A 15,428-nucleotide genomic window follows, 5' to 3' on the forward strand; every position below is an offset into this window, starting at 1 on the left:
GCAATGTCCGCACGTCATTTTCAAATTCTAGCTCTTCCATGTGATGCGGATATGTAATTTTGTGCCTCTATAGGTAGAAATTTATCCAGAGCACATTAGATATTATAACGGGATATGTTGTCTTAGATAAATGAACGAACGCAGAATGAAAAGGATATGGAGTGCCGGCAGCGATATCGTCCTGGTGCATAGTGCCTATCTGTATGAAAAATTGATCCAATAGACAATAGATCACATTACTAATCATCTGGTAATCAATCATCGGTCTTGCCACCCCGGCAGCATAGCCTAGTTAAGTTGAGACTGCTACGATATTACGCGGACCCTGGGAAGAAACACAAAGCAAGCACACATTGCATTAGCAACAATTGGCCCCATCTATGATCACCAATTTGACTTTTTCATTCGGTGGAGATGATTTTGCCCTCAAACGCGGTGAAAATATTGCCACTGTGGGCTAGCGCGAGAGTCAGTGCTGCCGATAGCCGATGCGGTTAGCGGCGTCGAATAACCAACGGTACGCACGTAACTAAGAGGAACCGCGTAAGAGCCAGGAGGCTTTTGCATATATAATTAGGTCGTGGTTATAACCTGTTTAATAGAAAAGTTGATTAAAGAGATTAATATTTAGCGGCTGATGTTGACTTCTATCGACGTTTTTTTTTTTCTATATCGGTGGATGATGAACTATGCGGCTTCAATAATTCAACAAACACCCTGCATTCTCAATCGAACTAATTTAAAAATCACATAAAAAAAAATATTCATACGTTTCATATGTGCATAATTCCTGCGATCATGCTCCATCTAAGCTAAAGACTTCACGAAGGGTGCTACTCGGATTGTTAGCTGTTTATTATTCGGTGGCTGTACAAACGTGGGGTTCTTCCTCTAACCACTTGTATTATAGTTGCTAAATAAAAAGTCAACACTTTAGATTAAGCACTGTGTCATAATGGACCCGACACCCTTCGAGATCTGATTGCTAAGAATAAATGTCTGGTCGAACATCCCATGGCCACACGTCGTACGCATTACAGCAGTCCGATACGCGTGATAAAGCCGATAAATTTGTAACATTTCTATTGTTTGGCCCATTTTTTTACCATACCATATATGATACACTATCGCATAACGTAACAGATAGACATACATATATATATAAATGTGTCATTCAAAATCCCTCGCAAATCAGGCGAATATACTGGTCATCGAATAGCAAAAGCTGTGCCGTTACATTTACTCGAAGTACGCAAGTATCACGAATAAATTCGCTGGGCATACAAGCTGGCACCGTTAAAAGCCGGAGCTACCACAGTCAGTTTTATCCATTCACAAAAATCATGACACAGTTTTTTCCTTGGCAGCCGACAGATTAAAAACTAAAATTTTTTAGTCCTAGGAAAACTCTTGCTTGTTTCGGCAGAAAACATCGGACCTTCTTCATTCCATCGAGTACAATATATTATAGCAAACCTTTGTAGAGGCATGACATATAATTCTACCTATGCCAGAGCAGATTTCTGCTGCCAAATTTTCTAATTCAGGCTTCCCCGTTTTGAATTACCATTGTTAATAACTGTGATTGACGGCACGGTATTGTTGTTTTTGTGTTAATCAGATCGTGACTTGCAGGAAATCTTATGTGGCAATACGCTCATGGTGGTAAAATGTTATAAGACACTTGCTCGATTCATCAATCGTTTGATTTGTCTTGGATGTATAATTGAAATGTTAGTGGCAAGATAGTGCTTCTTCGATTTGAAGAATTAGAACATATTACTGTATACGGTACGTTAGCGAGAATTTAATTTGTAACAATGTCCATGGTAAGCCATCCAAGTCGCTCATTCAATGCTTTTCATTATCTTCAATATGTTTTTTAGATAGTATTGGTAACTTCCATAATGATTTTCTCTTGATCGTGTTACTCCTGAGCCGGTAGAATGTGTCACGTGCCCTGTTCGCGCAGCAGGTACCCATCAAAGCTAAAAGATTAAACATTTTCAACAGCATAAGAGCTGCGGCCTTGATACCAAGCGCCTAGTGTATAAGAGACCTAATGAACGTTAATTCAATGAAATGAGTTTTTTTTTTTTTGTCTTTAACATACCAATTCTGTTTATTGACACTAACAGCTAGACCTGTTACAAATACAGGCTGCATTTGACGAATATTTACAGTCCAGCTCTAATGTATATTTTATAGTATCGTACTCTGTAATGTGTTATTATCATTTGCAGATGGTCCTTATGAGCAAAAAGCTCGCCCGCTGTTTGAAAATGAAAAGGGTCAAAAGCTTTCGCGCAGACCGTGGCTGTCACGTAGGACCAGATCGTTCAGATATTAAAAATATCCGAGGGATAGATCCGCTGTAGCATTCTCAGACAACAAGCGGCATAGCTTATTGCAGCTCTTGCCTTATCGTAATAATGATTTGATGAAAGCTACTTACAACTGGGTTAAAGACAATGAAGCTTTTCGTGTTTTTCTTCTGTAGTAGCCGGTTGTGCTATAATAAGCAGAGCGTGTGCAGAGTGTAATAGAATTTCAATCTTTACAACGGCGAAAAATCTACAGCACAACAGCTTGTATCAACCAGAGCGGTTACGATGAAATGGCTCTCAGCAGACGAGTGCATGCGGCTCGTGATCTGACGGACTGTCTCAACCATACTACCGCCTCAGACGTAGAACAAGCATTTAAAAGCTAAAGTTATTTATTTATCAACCGTCTACAAGCTTATTCCGATTGAAAAGCCGCCGATCGTACTGACGCTTTTAATAACCGCCGCTAGGGCCTAATGTCAAAGAATTTTGCCTTGACCATGTGGCTAGAAATAAGATTTCCATGAAAACGCCCTTCGCTGTTTCAACCTAAATAAAAATCTCATTTAAATAAAGTAAAAACCGGTGCAGGCAGAAGAAACGTCGGACACTGACTTTAACTAGTGTCTACAATTTACCTTGGACTTCTGAAAATTAGTTTTAGTTAGGAACTTCCTCGAAATAGAACCCGTAGACTCGCATTCCTCGTACACTTGATTAGACAGACAGAAATTTCCACCTCGAAATTCGGTATTCCTATTCTGTGTCAGAAATGGCCTTTCACTAATGATTCCAATAAATGCATTGCGGTTACTTGTTTAATGCTTTTCCCCTTACGGTTAGGTGGAATACTATGACAATTATATGTTGGGTTAAAGGTAAATAAAGATCAATCCAATTAACCAACAGACCGAACCGTACCGTTTCATTAAAGGTACAAAATTCTGTTAGTTGAAAATAATAAACCACCAGAAAAGCGTCAATATATCGACAAAATAACAGTTCCCTTTAAAAATATAGGAAATAAAAATTAGCAATATTTACAAGGGGGAGTTCGTAACGTTTCTATAAAAACATTATTTGTTTTTAGCTAATGTCATACTTCATAATTGCATTTAACGTAGAAAACGCCTGCGAAATGCACTATCTGATTCGCAGCATCTGGAAGGAATAGTTAGACTCGTGCGTGGAAGAAAATAGCTGCAATTAAAATAACTGGAAAAGCTGAATTGTCAGGGCGTCCATCTGATACGACGGTCGCGCAATAAAAAGCTAACTTACCTGGCGAAATTGAGAACAGTTGCCACTCAGCCGCTAGCTTAATCTGCCTGTCTCTTGCTTAGAACTATCCGGCGTAAATAAATTATCCCACTTGCTTTCCGAGATTGACCATAGGATATTAAGTTGATACCTTCGGCTTCTTCGGCGAGATATTGCTGTAAGGCATAATTCTATAAATATAGTAGACATATATAGTTACATACTGTGAAGCCGTAGGTCGCTTTCGAGTTCGGACGTGCTATAAGCGCCTCCTCTGAAAACAACGAAAGAAAAAAAATAGGAAAAACAACATAGAAAAATTGAGATCGGGATCTGGCTACAAAAAATAAAAATCAGAGAAATCATTTATGGTAGATAAACATGTGTACGTTTTTATACATTTCTTATCTTATGATATAAATGTGATTCAGCATAGAATACATCCATAGAGCTTCAGGTGTGTAAGAAGCTACTAAGATCATTGGTTGTACATTAAGCATGAACAATTTTCCTTGTTTCAGAGTGATGGACATATCAAAATAGTTGCTCCCCATTTTGCTTATTGTTGTAACACGGAGGTTTATCGTTACAAAAAACATTGATTCTAATTAAGAAGACTGTTAGCCTATTTTTCTTTTTGAGAAAACTGGAGACTTCGTCTTTCGGGCCGACTGTAAATGTCCTAGATATAAAAATTGGTCAGTTCGGACACAAATATTTATATTTATCGGAACAAATATTTATTCAGTTGTCTGTCGTCCTTGCGATCAGAGTACAACATTGAATATATATTTTGATTATCTTTCTTGACAGTACGGGATTGGAAACTGAGTCGAAAGTTTAGATAAAATATATATAAATGAATTAGTTAACTTCTTTGAACCGCCTGAAGCGCTGCCTAACGGCTTAAGTACCGGGTGTAAATGTATATACATTTACGAATGGAACTTGTTCACAAATCGAAAATAGCATAAAGTCAAAACAACACATTGGTCACGTTACGATGCCTATATACCTTTATTTTATGCATCAATTAGACCGCCCTATTTCTGGCCTCATCACCTTCAGATGTGTTGGCCTTGTCTCTTGAAATTCTAACTGTGCAGTTCTATAGTATAGTGTATCGTAGTCTACTTCTCAGGTGCAGAGTTACCGGATACCTGATGAGATCCTAGGAGAATTCAAGTGGCAGTTCTTTCTCCGAAAAAGTATGACCTCTTCATTATAGCAACTGGTGCACAAGGTTCGTAAGCCTTTCCTATCAAATTTCCTTTACTAGCTCGCAAAATAAGTACACAACTACGATACGCACGGCCCAGAAAAAAGCCGGAATCTTCGGAGACGGCGCTTAATATATTGCGGGTGCCATCTCATTTTTCTCGCACAAGCGTTTCAATCAACTAAAGTGAAGCCTCTAAATTATTGAGTGTACCTAAAATCGCATAAATCAACAATGGAGGACATAGCGAAAGTTCTTTTGAATTTTGAAGTTCCTATCTTTCCACCTCTTCGGTAACTGTTTTCTGAAATCAATTTTTCAATATGCCGAAACTATCAGAATAGTAATATAAAAAAAAAAAAAAAAAAAACGAATGGAAATAATAAGACTTGAATATTGTGGAATATGTATTATTTTGTTCGATAGTCATTCAAAGTCACGGAAATGAAAATTCAGTCGGTATTTGGCTATGTAGTTTAATACACAGTTGTTGATTGTCGAAAACAAACACTTGTCTGATATCCACAGGTTCTGAACGCTTTTACTTCGATTCAAATATTGCGCCAACAGAAATCATCGATAAGGCCGCTTAGATTGCTTCCACGCGGCCGTGTCCCCAGTGGCGCAATTGGTTAGCGCACGGTACTTATGTGGCAGTCGCCGTGAGCAATGCTGAGGTTGTGAGTTCGAGTCTCACCTGGGGAACTGTTTTTTTACTGGACTCCAACCGTTTTTATCTATTTTTTTTAAATGATAAATCAAGTCTCATATAGAGTTGCAGTAAATTGTCACTATTTTTTGCCTTGAACGATTGTTAAGTTAAATAGAGTGTATGATTGAATATATGAGCCAGATCGCTAACACTAGATCGACGAATGGATATTATCGTATAACTATTATTGTTATTATTATTATTATATCGTATAACTGCTATTGACTAGCATTAATCGAGTTACATTTACGTATTTAATGAGATATTCGGACACACATGAAGATATTCAAGCCCAATCCGTTAACACGAGTTTGCAATGGACCGTAAGCATATTATATGAATAAAGGTCAAGACCTTCTGTGAATAGAGTGAATTATTATAAAAAAAAGTCGCTACTATATCGAGACAGCTGATATTAATGTTACAACCCTTTACTGCTTACTGTCTTTCCAGCAATGTATAAAATTCGACCTACAACACCAAAATATCACACGAAAGTAATATACTATATTGAAGAACGCGTTCGAAAATAAATACATTCTAATGATAAAAAAAATGTCTGTAAAAATGCAAAAAAAATAAGAAAAAATTCAATAAATGAAGCTTCGTTACGTTCACCATAAACTCCCCTTTAACCCTGAACTATCTCCTTTCGCGTCCCATTTCATAATTTCCATTGTTTATTTTCAAGACACAAAGGAGAAAGAAGGCACGATGTTACATTACAGAAACATTAAGGAAGCGACAGAGTGCAGGTTGACATGGCGGCGGCCGATGACAGCTCTCAAGTTTACGGCTCTATCTAGTCATTGTCAATTTCGTTTACTACTTGGAAGAATGAAGTAATTTACATTTATCGATTAATAGGTTTGCCTTGCATTTACATGAAAAATAGGCTGAAAGACAAACATGGTGGACAACGAGCGGCAAACGAGTCGATGGGAGCTCTGAGCTTAGCGTGGATCCGGGCGTCGAAGGCATTAGGTCGACGGTTTCGGAAGCTCAACATTCCCTGTTGTCTGGAGTGGTCTGCCAAAACGAAACTTTGCCGTACGTTTCCATGTTGATCACTAGCTGATTGGAGGTTGAGTATAGCCTCCTATGCACGAGCACGTTTTTGGAGATTACCGTGATAAATCAAGGTAGATGACGCACGCTATCAGGGAAGGAAAAGGCGAAGATCACCTACCAGACATAGGCAGGCAAACAGTCAACAGCATAAGGTACAGCGCTGCTATCTGGGCCAAGAGTGTCATCACCGACGACTGGTAGAACTAATGAAAGTAAATAAATTATGGTGATGTACTGAAAGTCTATGGAATATCGAACAAAAAAAGAAATGCTCAGATCTCGTGACGGTGTGTTACCCGAATCTACTCATGACTGTCCAATTTTCGTGGAGGAATCGAAAAGGAAAATTTAGCTAATGACAAAATTTAAACAAGCTAATACAATTGATTGTTTGATTGCCAACAGCGCGTTCTCGCTTCGTTTGCTTTTGAAACCGTATTGGGGCCACTATTTGGCCAATAGTGGCCGCTACTTTTGCGAATTTAAACTTCCCGCGCATAACCTATAGCAATTTCCGTAAAGCACGTGAAATATAGGGGTCACTTATGAACGCTCATTCCAGCATGGCAATCAGTTTCAATGGAGAGAAAGTAAACTAATGAGGTGCAGAATACAGAAAAGGCATACGCGAACACGTATTGCGCGCCGTATTTCTTGGCAAGAGGAAAATATTTACATATTGCTTATTTTGTAAAACGTTTGACATAGTCAGAAGTATTTGGGGTTTTGTGCTGCTAGTACTGGAGCAAAGGGGCAATATTGTGATGTAAAGGAGAACACGCCAATAGTAGGAAGTCGAGCATACGATCCGCAGCATTGCGCTGTGTACTGCAACTTTGAGATGTCCCATGTAAAGAGAGAGCCAGTATGATCCAATCTAAGAAATTAAAACTATGTGTAGCAGGCAGATATGGTTCTGAAATTTAACTTTGATGAAATGTGGAATGACCACAATTAACACAATGTGAATACTACAATGAACGCAGTTTGAATTCCACATAGTTCTTCTCAGTAAACACAGTCAATTTTTGTATATATATATATATATATATATATATATATATATATATATATAAGTAAATTAGAAACATGTGCGTCCAGAAAGGTTTGTTTGAAAGCTAACAGATTACAAAGCTGCCATCTTGGCAGCCGTTCTGAATTTACCTTGCGACTGCAGTGTACTCTTTCGACGAAAGGATTGCTCTTTAGAAAAGATAGACAGAAAGTTCAAACACCTTTTCACTTCCGAAAAAGAGTACGCTGTTTTGTCCCGAATTGTCAATAATATGCTCGAAACTTTCGTAACCCAGACGGTTCGGAGTTAGACGTACATGTACTACTTTCTCTGCTTCGTTAACGAGTTTACGTCAAGTATTCGGCTTAAGAAAGTATTATCTTAGCGACCGGATTACAACGGTCCTAGGGCAAGCAAAAAAATCCTTTAAGACGTTTTTGTAGAGCTCATACGTCCCGTGCCAAGTATGACTGACTAGGATCAGCCATCTGCAACCGTCGTAGCACGTTAGACTTCCTGATTCAGCGCCAGCAACACTACCGTGGCGGCAATTGCGGTCGTCTAAACGGAATGGATTGTGATCAGGAAGTTGTACTTTGCGTCAAATTTGTGACCGGTATAATTTGGCCAGCACGCCCTTTTCCGGAAAGCATGTTCTCCCTCTTTGAGATGTTTCGTTGTGACCCTTCGGTTTCGTTTCTAGACTGGTGAAGTTCGTTGATGTTTTCGATCTTCCCGAACGTCGTCTATGAACATCCTCGAGAGTTCCACCCATTTCGAATCTGTCCTTTATCCTATTCAGTGTATATCGTGTAACTGGATCTGTTCGATATTCTCTACGATTTATTTTGAGTGCTAATGCCACAGATTCATACTTCTAATAGCATTTTAAAATAAATTAGTTTGTGTTGACTTTCTTTTTCATACATCTTACGTTAATTCTGTGTCGAGGGATGATCGACTTTAAGTTTAATCTGTGCCAAAAAAAAAAATTTACAAAAATCTTGTTGATAAACAAATGAGTCTGCATAGTCAGAAATTACAACTGCTGGAGACATACATACATGGATGCTGTGTGGCTGTAAGGCTGAAGGCGCGGATCTCACAATCTCCACAGTAGTGTCCAAAAAAATCACATAGCCGAAATACTTAAAAAACCTTGATGGAATGAACGATTTAACGTATTTTTCAACCTGGATCAGGAACAGAAGAGAAAAACTTGAACGATTAATCCACTTTATCACGCCTAATGGTATGCACGAATAGGAATAGGCATAGCCGCGCGCTATATTTATGTTAGGCTCGGGCAGAAGTAAATTCAGCCTTAGTGTGAACAGTACTGAAGAATCCCTTTATCAGCTAACTAAACTGTCTCTTTTCAGGGGATATTTTGCCGATTTCGTCACTTTCCTAAATCTATTTTAATTATATAGGAAGCTTCCCGTTATTATTTTATATTAAAAAAAAAGTATATCATAGCTGTAATGTGAAATAATTGCCGTATGCTACTTTGAGAGGTTGTGAGTAGGTGCTACAGCGGTATGGTCTACACTTGGTGCTCCTAAAACATAGTGGCATACTGTGTGCTTACTAGCCTTTGCGCTCTCATACACGGAAGTCAAACATATGCTATACTAAATTTCACGCGATCATACTTAGCCAATACATTGAGATTTTGCTTTAGGTAGGTACGCCAGTTCTCTTTTTAGCTGTACAATATATACACATATTTAGTATACAGAATATAATTATTACGATATACCTTAGCCAAACACCAGTTTGTTGTACATTCGTCTTCGTTTCGACATTCTGCTCGTGCTCAACTATTTCGACATGCTTGTGCGATAGCTTGTCATTTATTTCAGCTTTTTACGGCCATAATAATTTATACAAATAACTTGATTCCATATGGTGTTGATCCAAACAATGAGAAGCCTTTTTTCCAGTGTCCTGTGACTGCCGAAATTTCAACCCACACCATATTGTAATAAGAAATTAAGCAATGCCTTGAACTAAGAGACATTTTGCTTTGACAGGCACTGAACGGTAAAGAAAGATCAACCAAAACCATTCCGTTGATGCACATTGGTTATCTTTCAGGTGACCTATGTTTTCATGTGCGCTCCAAGATTTTGTTTCGTATTTAAGGTTCAAAAATAGTTATATGTCTCTTTTCCATAATTCTCTCTCGATTGTGCTTTGACTAAAAGGGCGTCGAGTCTAGTCTGAGGGCACGGACCACACTTACATTCATTGTTAGGGGGACACAAAAATTCCCCCACTAACTCGAATGTAGTCGCCCGCCTGCGCTTACATGAGGACCCCAAAAAAAACAGTCACGCGCATTGAACCCGGGGTCATTCCAGGTCTCGCTTTTCGGGTGCGCCAATCTAGGGGGGACGCGTATAATAAATTACACCCAGTAAAAGTTTTAAAAGGTACTAACGGCTTATGAAAGGTTGGCAATTAATGTTTGTTAAATAATTAATGATTGTCAATTTCACCCGAATTTCATCGAAGCGGCACCTTCTACATCGCTTATTCAGCTTTTGGATTCACGCTCTGTTTAGGTAAACAGTTGGTCGGGCCTAATTCCACTTTGCTGTACTCTATCCTATACAATTGGATGCATTCAAGTTGTAGACATATACACATGCTTTTTGTGTCGACGATCTTGAAAATCCGCGGATCTGTAGTCGTGTCAATCTATTTTCATTAGAATGCATTGTTTGTTATCCTTGTTGATCTTTAACTCCAAAACCTGCGGCAAAGATAATGTTGAGCGCGAGCACCGTCGAAGAACAATTATGAATAGTACGAACCGAGAGTCGTTAAACTCGTGCCTTTTCTTCCAGCCAACACGAATAATGGCATAATTTGTTTCTGGTTGTTTTTCTGTAGCGTTAAATTTTGCAGACAACTATCTGTTTCCACACAGTTTGTCGAGGTCGTGTAGTATTCTGTAATCTGGTACTGATGTCAAAACGTTATGTAGGCATGTTCGATTCCGTACATTGTAATATGCAGCCTAGATCGTCGCGGCGCTTCTGCAGCTGCTGCTATGCCATCTGCTAAGGGATTTCCTCCTTTCTCAGTTCTCCTTCCTTAATGAGCTTCGTGAAGCAATCGAGGTCTAACAAGCTGTTCAAGAATGAAATTCTATTCTACTCAATTCTGTTAGGGAGAATAAGCACGACTGGGCCATACGAAGTTAGGCTCAAGGAAAGACTGTTCGACGATGGATAATAGAAAACTCTTTCGTACGCTAAAGTCCAGGAAGTACTTTATGTAGCTTTGCCTTGCTAACATAATAGCTTCAAGCGGGTTCTGCTGAATAGTTGACTTTCTGGTTTGGTAAGGGGTAACATCTGCGAGCCTCTGAATTGTCATCAGCGATTTAAAATATGAGCTTCTCCGTTTTCTCTTCTTTAAACTAAATTGTTAATGTTAAATTTATAAGTAAGATTATATTCAATTAGAGGAATTTATAATGTAAAATTGTTTCGAATATCTCAATATGATCCTTCGCAGTTTCCGAAAATTGAGAAATACGCAAATTATCTCCACGCAGTCTGGACTTGAATCGAAAACAGATCGTACAGCAGCTTCCTTCCATTGAGCCGAACAGCCTAAACTTGCTCGAATGGCCGCCTTTTGTTGTCGGGCGCACACAGTTAAACATCGAAGTTGATTGTACTATTGAAGGTATCGGCCTCTACTGAACACCAAATCTGTAAACGGCCCTCTTAGTAAAAAACAATCAGAACAATTGAAGCATATTATTTTTTCGTTTTTTATTATGGACACGCGTATGGTTCATGCATCCGTATCGGATACGACGTGCAAGTGCCTTTCATTTCACTGTACCTTTGTGAACTCTTGCGATGCGCAGAAGGGCCTGTGACGTCAATGCAGAAATTGAGACAGCATGAATATTATAACGTAGACCACTTAATGCGAATAGCTAAGAAAAACAAAAAGTCTAGGAAGTTTACATTGATATATTCGGCTAGAAAGACTTTAAATTTGAAGAAAACTCAAAACTTAGAAAGTCAGTAATCTTCCAGTATCAACAGTCGATTTATATATTTGATTATAAATAGGCAAAAATTTGATTTTTTTTCACACTATAGGACGACTTCTGTTAACTTTATATCATGGATTGAGGTATATGAGTGTGTCATCTGTACCTCTACAACACAGAAATCTACAGATGGTACTAGACGTATATTTTTAGATTACTTTTCTCTGGAGCAGTGTTTATTCCGTAGACGAATTGTTCTGATAATGCACAAGATTGCCGAAAAAAACTGTTCGAAAAATTAGCATCTATCGCGTAAGAAAAACTTCGATGCGCGCAAAACTGACTAAAAGTTTCAAAGCAGTTATATTGCATAACTATACATGCTAAAAGAACAGCCTTTCTGGGAACATATTTCTACTAGGTGTATATATACGGCATTTATTGTGATATGGTGGCAAAATTTTAACGATAAAACGCTGAAGGCAATGCACATGTCGTCTGCTCCAGCGCGGCACACTGTCGACCATTCAAGCTTAATTGTTCGAAGAAGCGTATGCGTGTCAATTATACAAGCGTTTATCTTAATTAATTGAAAGAAATAGCAGCGTCATCAAGATGTTGCTAGCGTCAGCGAAGGCGAGCCACTAATACGAGAGTGCCATCGGAAGCTCCTTAAAGAACGCCGTGAGCAAGCATCCCAATGTACAACTGGGAGTTTTGTTTTCCTCCAACTTGTATATGCTAATAGTATGTACACAATACGACCCTTTGAAGTATACAGATAAGAAGACAGCTTGGACGTTAAGGTAAAGGTTAGCGTTACGACAGCGACGAATACATTGAAATCGATTTCCTAATTCATCAATCATGATTTTTTTTACCTCAGTTGATTATAAAAGACATGCTCATAAATTATTCATTAGGCGTAGCAATAGCATGCGCCTAAAGCAGGTTATGTGCCCTCATCAGCGACTTTGGCAACAGCGAGATCAAACACATAGAACCAGTGACGCTTTGGTCACTCGATCGGGTTTACACCAGGCTTTTGCTAACTTCGAGTAATATAATAGAAACATTGGGCTAAGGTAAATGGAAATTCTAGCTTAAATCCTGAGCGACATTCGACTTTTACTTTACTAAACGCATTCTAATTGTCTGTTTCAGTCGACTCAGTCGTTTTCTTAGAGGTTCAAGCAGGAACAGCTTCTCTTGATAATATTACTTAATTATGTGTACTCTCAAAGTGTTCCACTACAGATCAAAATGTCATGGAAAAACTACTTCAGTTTACTATTTGGTGGAACTGATTGTCACCTATTACGAATATGTTTATGTTCCGTAGTTTACATAATGCTCTATTACTACACAAGCATCTCATTGTTTTCTCCAGAATGACAATGAAATAACGCTTAGCTTATACACCCAGGAAGACTCAAAGGACCGTTTCAATGCGATTTGTGACAAATACGTCAGTAAAACAAATTCCAATTTAAATATTTCAAGTCCAGTGTAGCGGTTTACTATTAGCTACGAATAGGAAACGTACCTTATGATATGATATAAGCGTTAAGAAAGGCACACCGGAGCTACAGCCCAGGCTGCCACGTCGTCTACCGCTTCAAGGAAGGGTAGTTTGCCCGACAAATTGTAAGACCCGTCAGCTCTAGTGTAGAGATCCTGGAGACACGAATCACAGGTAGAGCGTGACTTTCGATGATCAAAGCGGATTGGCAGGCGCGTGCTTTCGATTACAGGTTAAAAGTTACATCACTTTAAGAACCTAGGCTAGCTAACTTGAAAATTTCTCGTCTAAGAACTGCTATGTTGCACACGTAAATTTGTGCAGTGGTCTTGGAACGTGTAGGGGCTAAACTGTAATGGTACTATATAACCTGTTGTTCTTTTGCTGAAAGATTTGCTAGAGTTCAACAAATGTTCGTAGCACCTAAATTTACTTGAGTAAAACCTGCCTATGTTTCATGCCTGTTTCTATATAAAATATAATACATATCATTCAACTTTATCTGTGCAAAGTTCTGTACAGTTAAATCGTTGGATTATATTTATCTCCTCCAGCCAAGTCTTATATAGATCCATATTTATCTATTAATGTACCGCACACAGTTTCTTACGTGCTTAGTAAAATAAAGATATAAACCTAATTTCAACCTGACTATCTCAGCTTTGGATTACATGGCCGAATTACCTGTTGTAACAACCGACCAATTTCAGTCTTTGCACTCCAACGCATTTGCGCGATGTTCTTGCCTGGCAACAAGTGCCACAACGTAATTAACTGATCCCTCATCGAATCCTTACACCTATCAATGAATATGGCTGTAGTTAGAAAAATTTTACTATGAGTCATCGGCTAACATAGCTGTACAGACAATGCCATACTAACCGTGGAATCAACATGCCGGAACGAAATACGGACAAATAAACAAAACAAAGAACGACCCACGATGCCGATCTGCTCTGGCTGTGGGCGAGACAGCGGACCAACAGGAGTGGATGTGTCCACTGGATATCACCCTCAAATGCCTTCAATGTTGAACTGACTTTTTCTATTGCTTGTACTGCAGTTCCCCTTGTTTTTCTCATGCGTAGTTTCAGTTTACTTGACGTTCGTCTCACTGAGGCCGATTCCAGGTACTCCAGCTGAAGCGGCGCGATCGCGCTTGCCGCCATCGATTGTCACATTTTCTACACGGTCGGGACACCAACCCTCCATCGTCTAGCGACGATAGAAGCGAATATACTTCTCCTGCTTTCGGTTGGCTTCTGATCAGCCGGCTGGATCAGCAGGTAGACGGTTAGTCGATCGATAGGAGAAACAAATTTATATGATACATGCCAGTGACGTACCGAAGCCACCATCTTATTGTCGTAGCGACCACAGATTCAACTTTATATATATATATATATATATTTTTTTTTTTTTTTGTATATATATATATATATATATATATATATACAGGCAATTTAAGTTTCGTCGGCAACGCAGGCGGAGAAGAATGGCGACGATAGCCTCCTGTCATGGAACGATTGACAATTGAATATCGATCCTCTCACGGACGTTCTCTAGCCAATTGTACCCATATAATCAAACAGTCCAATCCCACTGGACAGGCAATTGCCGTTGGCGTTGCCGATGTCACTGCTGTTCGTTGTCGCCCGTAGGGAGCGACGCGTCGTTAGTCGAGGATCTACCGAAATCTCCTGGGTGTACTGGTTGCTAATGGCCAATAGTGGCTCCGAACAGTGACTGTCTGCTGTTGTTGTCTATTGGCGTACTACCCTGGTCAGTAACAGGTTATGGCGGTGTGGTGTTCATAACACCATTGGAGATACATGCGAAGCTACCCGTCTTCAATCCATATATCCTCTTGGGAATGGCCCATTCAAGTGTGTATGCTTGTTTATCTATGGTCGTTGTTTCGATAAGTCGTAAAAGCCCACAGCGATTGTTACTCAGACATTAACTCAACACGAAGGAAAAAGCGAACGAGCTACCGTCAACGGCACAGCCGTCACAAGATGGCCAAACGAAGAACCTTCGGAACCTTCATCACCAATCACGATCGGCAGCGTATTAGTCCTACGCAGACGCAGCTACTGACGTAATCAACACAATCGCCTGAAGCCGCTCCATATTGGATAATAGCTCAAACGGTGACAAAGACGAACGAGCACTAAGCGAGCTGAATGACGAGACACTGATAGAGAGAACATGGTGCGATTGCCCAGACCGATGAACACTCCGTTACTGCTGCAGCTTCTGAAGTTTTTTCGTCTAT

At 39.3% G+C, this 15,428-nt stretch overlaps 1 protein-coding gene and 1 non-coding gene across 4 annotated transcripts; one reads left to right on the forward strand and one right to left on the reverse strand.

Moving 5' to 3' along the window:
- Nucleotides 1-5,419: 5,419 nt before the first annotated feature.
- On the forward strand, nt 5,420-5,511 carry TRNAI-UAU (transfer RNA isoleucine (anticodon UAU)). Its single transcript is given in 2 exon segments — nt 5,420-5,457; nt 5,476-5,511. It is a non-coding gene; the product is annotated as a tRNA-Ile (tRNA).
- Nucleotides 5,512-11,375: 5,864 nt separating this feature from the next.
- On the reverse strand, nt 11,376-14,552 carry LOC111254101 (uncharacterized). Of its 3 annotated transcripts, none has more exons than XR_015317970.1 (4): nt 14,033-14,552; nt 13,852-13,949; nt 13,175-13,305; nt 11,376-11,502 (listed from the first exon to the last, which is right to left on the reverse strand). XR_015317970.1 is itself a non-coding variant. In XM_022814610.2 (4 exons), the coding sequence occupies exons 1-3, from the start codon at nt 14,317-14,319 to the stop codon at nt 13,195-13,197; spliced, it is 513 nt and encodes a 170-aa protein (XP_022670345.1). In that variant the 5' UTR covers nt 14,320-14,552; the 3' UTR covers nt 11,376-11,502; nt 13,175-13,194. The 3 variants fall into 3 exon arrangements, 1 of the variants encoding a protein (XP_022670345.1); XR_002674936.2 differs by having other exon boundaries at nt 13,175-13,369; nt 13,835-13,949; XM_022814610.2 differs by having other exon boundaries at nt 13,835-13,949.
- Nucleotides 14,553-15,428: the final 876 nt, after the last annotated feature.

The sequence above is a fragment of the Varroa destructor genome, unplaced genomic scaffold, assembly GCF_002443255.2.
Source record: "Varroa destructor unplaced genomic scaffold, Vdes_3.0 BEIS01000007.1, whole genome shotgun sequence".
Lineage (NCBI taxonomy): Eukaryota > Metazoa > Arthropoda > Arachnida > Mesostigmata > Varroidae > Varroa > Varroa destructor.

Coding starts and splice junctions, on each gene's coding strand:
- LOC111254101 (XM_022814610.2), bottom strand. CDS start 14,319: ATGGCGGCAAGCGCGATCGCGCCGCTTCAGCTGGAGTACCTGGAATCG. Junction 13,950..14,032: donor TCCGGCATGTTGATTCCACG/GTTAGTATGGCA, acceptor ATTCATTGATAG/GTGTAAGGATTCGATGAGGG. Junction 13,306..13,834: donor TTGGTCGGTTGTTACAACAG/GTAATTCGGCCA, acceptor TCGTGTCTCCAG/GATCTCTACACTAGAGCTGA.